This window comes from Hypomesus transpacificus, chromosome 12 (genome assembly GCF_021917145.1).
Source record: "Hypomesus transpacificus isolate Combined female chromosome 12, fHypTra1, whole genome shotgun sequence".
In the NCBI taxonomy this organism is placed as follows: Eukaryota; Metazoa; Chordata; class Actinopteri; order Osmeriformes; family Osmeridae; genus Hypomesus; species Hypomesus transpacificus.
The window spans coordinates 7514252-7521946 of record NC_061071.1 but is presented as its reverse complement, the minus strand read 5'-3'; the positions used below and the strand labels follow the sequence as shown (position 1 = coordinate 7521946).

At 50.2% G+C, this 7695-nt stretch overlaps 1 protein-coding gene across 1 annotated transcript; it reads left to right on the top strand.

Annotated features, from left to right (window-relative positions):
• Nucleotides 1–3707: 3707 nt before the first annotated feature.
• lig4 (ligase IV, DNA, ATP-dependent) lies at nucleotides 3708–7122 on the top strand. Its single transcript, XM_047030758.1, has 2 exons — nucleotides 3708–3801; nucleotides 3998–7122. The coding sequence occupies exon 2, from the start codon at nucleotides 4006–4008 to the stop codon at nucleotides 6721–6723; it is 2718 nt and encodes a 905-aa protein (XP_046886714.1). The 5' UTR covers nucleotides 3708–3801; nucleotides 3998–4005; the 3' UTR covers nucleotides 6724–7122.
• Nucleotides 7123–7695: the final 573 nt, after the last annotated feature.

Here is a 7695-nt window from a genome sequence, read left to right as displayed (position 1 = left end):
GACCCACCCGGTGGAACGTACCAAGTCCTCCTACACTGGGGTGGAGGACAAAGAATGCTGCTTTACAGTGACATGAGGGTCGGTGTACGGCCATCAGGGAATGTATGGACTTCAACAGTTCTAAAATGATAGCAACTTTTATCATCCAATTCATAAATTGGCCCAGCCTTCATTACCTCAGTGTTTTCACCAGTGGCACTGATTCAAAGTCACTGGGTGAAATAACAATCTTTCAGGCCCACCAATTTCTTTCAAGTATATCAAAGGCTCCCCTTACTTTATTCTGTTCTGCTTTAGTTCTTGTTTACAAAAAAGTGTCTCATAATGTCAACACAATCTCCCAGGTCAAATTACATTTAGTAATTTAGCAGACACTCTTATGCAACTTACAGCAAGTACAGGGACATTTCCCCGAGGCAAGTAGGGTGAAGTGCCTTGCCCAAGGACACAACGTCATTTGGCACGGCCGGGAATCGAACCAACAACCTTCTGATTAATAGCCCGACTCCCTAACCGCTCAGCCATCTTAATCCGTTACATAAGAAATACTTTGGAAACAGAAGTGCTGATCTGTAAGTGGAGAGACCGTGAAACATTAGACATAGTTGCGCAACAGACAGTCGTCTTCTGCTCGTCAGTGGCGCTGAGATGTAACCTTGTGTCCGTGGTGAATACAGGGGGGTGGTGGCGGGTGGGGGGGGGGGGGGGAGGGGGAGCGCGGCTTCTAGCCGAGTGGATTGGCCGAGCTCGCCGACCTCTCTGTTGACATTGCTGATGAGTGTTTTCCTATCATCAGTTGCCGCTGCGCTGGTTAGCTCCCTGTGCTGCTCTGAAGGCCGGCTTGAGTGGTGAGAGCTGTAGAGGCAGAGAGGCTCCAGGGTGCTTCATCCTGGAGCCGTGTCACTTACATCAACAGCCATCTTTTCAAAATGAACCATAGAATTTGTCCCAGTGAACAGCCATGACAGCATTGTATGATTAACAATCAACTACTTCCTTGGTTTTGGACCCCCCCCCCACACACACACACACACACTTGTCCATTCCCACCGATACAATTAAACCCGCTAAACAACAAAACTAAACAGCTAAACTTTTTGCAGGAACTGTAGCATTTTCAGAGAGAAAAACTAGCTTCGCTTGCGACTTTGGTCACAAACATCACAACCTCGCTACATCTGTTGAAGCCATTTAATGACTTTAACCGGTAGGCATGTTGTCAACACTGAACTAATCCAACATTGGCCATTTAACACTCATGTTAAATAAACAGCCATCTAATGGAGGGTGGCCGGATGCAGGTCCATCTGCAGAGTGGGTGTCCATCTGGCCCTCTGTGGTCATCTTCAGTGTCATCCCCCAAATGACCCACTGCTGCCGGTCTGGTCAGGGTCAGAGGAGAGCTGCCACTGCACTGACCTCTTGACCTGCAGTTGGACAGTCGTGTGATGGAACCAGGCTGGGCGAGGGATGTCGAGCCGAGTTGGACGTCAGCCACAGGACTGTGGAAGTGAGAGATAGCTGGGGGAGGGCACAGGGAGTTTGGTTGAGAGAGAATAAAGAGAGAGGGAGAGAGAGAGAGAGAGCACAACAGTGAACGAGGCAGTCACATTTTTGTGAAAAGGTCATGGTTGGGGGGTGTTGGGGAAGCAAAATAGGATGACTGTTCTCTGCGTGTAACACACTGTTTAGTAAGTTCAGTATGAGGATAGTTTGTTGTGACTGGATCAAATTAAACCAGAATGAATAATATCCCACACACTGCACACACACTGCATTGACAGGGAAGTGGAATTCCTATGAATTGTGGATGCTTGGAATATTTCAAGTGCATAATGCCCACCACCGCACACGACACATCTCTCCTAACACGAGAGCCACATCTGACCCTGACTGAGGCTCCTCTTTCGCTCCCCGTCACGACACAGTCACGGCCAAACGCTGTCATGCTGCAAAAAGAAGAGAGGGATGTAACATACGCAACGATAATCCCTCTTTTGACATCATCACTGAGGCAGGACCTGAGCACAAACCCCTCTTCTTCTTTTCACCTTCACAAAAAGACTGCCATGCCCCCCCCCCCCGCCCCCGCCCTCCACCCACCCAATCACCACAACACCCTCCCTCCAGCCTCTTCCTCCCCTCCCCCCCCCTTCCGCCCCCTCCACCTAAACTCTAGCCCCACATTCCCCGTTTCCCTGTGTGGGCAGGAACATGCCACGGCAGCACTGACGTCAGTTGTTTTCCATCTTATAGGTCGGCTCCCTGCTTATGTAACCGCTGCTTTGAGCCCTGCTCCCCCTGCTCCCCCTGCTCCCCCTGCCTCCGCTGCTGCAGCAGGATGGCTCACACCAGACAGGACCAACGAGTCCAGCGCACTGGTCGCTGAGGGCTTTGATGACAGCTGGCTACTGTAGCAACCCAGCATGCCCTCCTCAGTCCTCTCCCACCCAACCATCCACACAGGCAGACAGACAGGCAGGCAGGCAGGCAGGCGGGCAGATTTGCACGGTACCCCCAGCGTATGTCCAGTAAAAAACACCTAGAGTTCACTGCTGGAGTACATGCTGGTTCTGATCTCTCTCTCTGGCTAACCCTCCCTCCCTCCCTCCACCCCCCCTTCTGGCTTCAGCTATCCCAGGCTGCACTGCTGCTGCAGCAGAACTGATATAAACAACCCATGCTGGCGTGTGACTCAGGACTCCCTACTGCGCAGTGCCCTCTCTCTGCACACGGAAGCTGCTCACATCATCTGCTGTCTTCAGAGACTTTGGATGCCCTGCCCCCTATTTGCCAAGACAGGCAATTGGAAATACCGTTTTGTCTATGGAGAATGTTGTTTACGCCAAAGAAAGGTGAAAACTGAGGAATGTACACTGATTGGCTGCTCATTCGGCCTGTCATATGCCTCAGATACTGAACTATTCCTAAGGTAGAGATATTTATCTGCACATCTGCCTGATGTGCGCGTACTTGAACATGGTGCAGTACAATTTGAGGAATGTGAAAACAGTCCAGGTTATCAGGTGCTTTGGATTTAGATCAAGGCATTTTGACAGCGTTGAAAACGTTTCTTTGTAATCGCATCAAACATATTTGACAGTCCTTCAAGTTTATCATCTAATAATAACTTAAAGGTATAAAACCAAGTTGTCCTTTGGTAAAATTAGGTCGAATTCTAGAAAATGCATTCACATGTCATGCTGGCGATTGATTTAAAAAAAAAAAAAAAGCTATTATTGTAGCCACATAAAAAAAAGTTTGTTTCGTTGGTATATTTAGCAGTCACAGCTGGCCAAACTATTAAAACGATGTATTCAATTTCTGGTTTAGGATTCTGTTGGCACTCTTTTGTGCTTGAATATGGCGCCCTCTATTGGCTAACAAATAAACATCTGAGGCAAACAAAGTTCCTGCACTTGTTTCCGGAGGAATGTTTCCGGGGGGGTACGAACAAGGAAGTTGCTATTAGAAATTACAATCCAGCAACAGAAATTATGATGCAAGTATACCTAAATAGCTTGTCAAGTTTTAACATGAGATTAAGAAATACAATGTTCCTTTGATGTTGTAAATCGATTTCAGATTGTATGCTGCTAGAATTTGTAATGTGCTGTGGTCGATTTGGCAGGCTATTATTTGCTAGCTAAATAATTTCTGTGGTTGGTGTTGAGCAACCTTTACGAAACAATGTATTTTGTTTTCAGGTTCATCAATGAGAATGATGCAATTATAAAAGGGGCATGTCTTTGCATGTTGTGAGGTTCGGACTTGCAGGACAAAAACCACACTACTAGCCAGGTAAATGCGTTGTGAATTGTTTTTGTGACTTAACTTGTTTACAGATAATTGTGTTCTGTTTATAAAAGTAATTGTTTATATACTACGGATTTCAAATAATTTGCACATAGCTTGTTTGTTTGTATATCATGAACGCTTATGAAATATGAAAACGATAGACATGTTTTGAATAGCATTTTTTGTTTTTGTGTTCCAGAAATTACAATGGAAGGAACTTCCAAAAAGGAAAGCTCTGTTGCTGCCCAAGTTCCCTTTCTCCACCTCTGCAACACGCTTGAGAAGATCCAGAAGTCCAAACTTCGACCAGACAAAGCCAAATTTCTCAAGGACTTCTTAGAGTCATGGCGAAAGTTCCACGCTGCCCTCCACAAAGACAACCCCCAAACCACAGACTCCTTCTACCCAGCCATGCGCCTCATCGTCCCTCCTTTCGAGAGAGAGAGAATGGCCTACGGCATTAAAGAGAGCATGTTGGCTAAGCTTTACATCGATGTTTTGGGCCTACCAAAGAATGGACCCGAGGCGAACAAGCTGTTGAACTACCGTGCCCCCAGCACGTCTCAGGCAGAGGCGGGAGACTTCGCGGGGATGGCCTACTTTGTGTTGAAGAAACGCTGCGCGAGCCAGGGCAGCCTCAGCATCAAAGAGGTCAACGACTTCCTGGACTCGGTGGCCGTGAACAACGCGGGCAAGAACAAGGACTCGGTGAAGAAGAGCCTCCTCCGCCTCATCACCCAGAGTTCAGCCTTGGAGCAGAAGTGGCTGATCCGAATGATCCTCAAGGACATGAAGCTGGGCGTCAGCAAGGAGACGGTGCTCCAGGCGTTCCACCCGGACGCCGCCGAGCTGTACAACGTCACCACCGACCTGGACAAGGTGTGCCGTCAGCTCCACAACCCCTCCGTGTCCCTCGTCGACGTCTCCATCGGCCTCTTCGCTGCGTTTAAGCCCATGCTGGCGGCGGTGGGCCACATGCGCCAGGTGGAGAAGCAGATGGGAAGCGATCCCTTCTTCATCGAAACCAAGCTGGACGGAGAACGAATCCAGCTGCACAAGGACGGGGACGTCTACAAGTACTTCACCAGGAACGCGTTCGAGTACACGCAGCAGTTCGGGGCTTCGCCTCTAGAGGGCTCCCTGACTCCTTACATTCACAATGTATTTAAGGCTCACGTGGTCTCGTGCATTCTGGATGGCGAGATGATGGCCTACAATGCCGCGACGGAGACCTTTATGCAGAAAGGAAGCAAGTTCGACATCAAGAGGCTCATGGAGGATTCGGAGTTGCAGACGTGCTTCTGTGTCTTCGACGTCCTGCTTGTGAACAACCAGAAGCTGGGCAAGGAGACTCTTAAGAAGCGCGACGATGCCCTGCAGACCATCTTTACGCCCGTCAAGGGCAGAATACAGCTGGTGCGCAAAACGCAAGTCACCAGCATGCAGGATGTGGTGAACGGCCTCAACGAAGCCATCGACAACAGGGAGGAGGGGATCATGTTGAAGGATCCCTTGTCCATCTATAAGCCTGATAAAAGAGGCGAAGGCTGGCTCAAGATAAAGCCCGAGTACGTGGACGGCTTGATGGATGAACTCGACCTGCTGATTGTCGGTGGCTACTGGGGCAAAGGAAGGAGGGGTGGGATGATGTCTCATTTCCTGTGCGCAGTGGCCGAGGCCCCGGGCCTCGGAGAGAAACCCTCCGTCTTCCACACGCTGTGTCGCATCGGCTCCGGCTACACCATGAAGGAGCTGTACGAGCTGGGCTTGAAGCTGGCCAAGCACTGGAAGGTCTACCGGAAGAACGACCCCCCCGCGTCCATCCTGTGCGGCACGGAGAGGCCCGAGGTCTACATCGAACCCCGCAACTCGGTCATCATCCAGGTCAAGGCGGCCGAGATAGTCGGCAGCGACATGTACAAGACCAACTGCACGCTCCGTTTCCCCCGCATCGAGAAGATCCGGGAGGACAAGGAGTGGCACCAGTGCATGACCCTGGCCGAGCTGGACCAGTTCCGCGGCAAGGCGTCCGGGAAGCTGGCCTCGCGCCACCTCCGCCTCAGCGCCGACGAGCCCCAACGGAAGAAGCGCAAGCCGGCGGCCAAGCCAAAGAAGACCATCGGCGTCGTGGACCACTTCAAGTCGGCGGACCTCTCGGCCGTGGCCAAGGAGACGGACATGTTCGAGGACGTGGAGTTCTGCGTCATGAGCGGCAGCGCCGAGCACCCCAAGGCGGAGCTGGAGAAAGGCGTGGCCAGGTGCGGCGGTGTCGTGGTGCAGAACCCCGGCCAGGACACCTACTGCGTGATCGCGGCCGCCGAGAACATGCGGGTGAAGAACCTGATCTCCGCCGACCAGCACGATGTCGTCTGGGCCGCGTGGTTGCTCGAGTGCCTGGACGGGAAGCGGGTGGTGCCGTGGCAACCCCGCCACATGATCCACATGTCCCCCTCCACGAAGGAGCACTTTGCCAAGGAGTACGACCGCTACGGGGACAACTATTTTGTCGACACCAGCGAGGCGCAGCTCAGGGAGGTGTTTGGGAGGATCAGTAGCGTGGACACGACCGCCACCTGCTCAGGGCTGGTGGAGCAGCGATACGGCTGGGACGACCTGCCCACCAGCATGTTCAGACCCTTCAGGGCCTACGTGGACAGGTACGCCCAAGTTGGAGACCCCAAGACGGCCATAGCGGCGACAATCTTGGACATGCGCGCTCTGGAGTTCCGCTTCCATGGGGGGACGGTGGTCCAGAAGCTTGAGGAGGGGCTGTCCCATGTGATCGTGGCAGGGGAAACCAGGGTGTCGGAGTTGAGAAGGCGAAGAAGGCTCTTCGCCAAGAAGTTCAAGATGGTGAAGGAATCGTGGGTTACGGACTCTATCAAAGCTGGACATTTGCAGAATGACAATGACTACCTGGTGTGATGGTGACTATCAAGCTCTGACCGGAATATGGAAAGCTTGTGTTAGAGATTGGAATGTCATTTGGATTTTAGAGTGTAATTACAGTAGATGCATTTTCTACTTTTTAACTGGTTTAGAAGATCACTGTGTGCCACATATTTTTTTAAGGAAGTGAAATGGTCGTGTTTGAAGTATAGACGAAATGAACGATTGAAACACGATACAGTAATTACTCATGAGGATTTTAAACTGCTATACACCTATCAAAATGTACCCTGTTCATATGCCAGAAGAAAAGATAGCTATCTGAGAACACTGCCTTCATGTGATACCAGGCAGACAATTGAATTTTGAAATGCAAAGGACAATTAGAAAGAGATTAAGTTTGTTCAATCATTATTAATAAAGATGATTAAATTATGGAAGTGCAACGTTGTGCTACTTCATATTGTCAGACATTGAGCCAGGGGTCTTCAAAATTGCTCGATGTACATGTTACCTGGAGCCTGTCTGTTTCAAAATGACACGCTAGTTATCTTAGACGATAAAGAGTAAGGATCTGCATGGAATAAATGATTAGGCTAGTGGGGGGTGGGGCCCGTTGAATGAGTTGGAAAGTGAGGGCTTGTCTGTCAGAGAGATGCACTGCTGGAGTCCACCAAAATAGGAACCCCTCTGGGCTTTCCCAGAAGATGTCCCCCTGCTCGTCTCTCCTCAAAGGTTACTAAGGTGCCATGGGAATGGAAGTGTGTGCTCTAACCTTCACAACTCCCCCCAGTGGTATGTAAAGGACAGATCAACATGTCTTGGTTTAGGCACTCTCAGACAAGCATCTCTGCTTTGAAAATGGCAGCAAAGTAATTATTCTTTACCCAGGTTTTTATGATGTGGCACATTGTCTGAAAGAAAAGATGGCCTTCTCATTAGATATTAGAATTGATGACAGAATGAGGCTCCGCGCCACAGGGGGAAAAAACACAAATGATTGGTTTA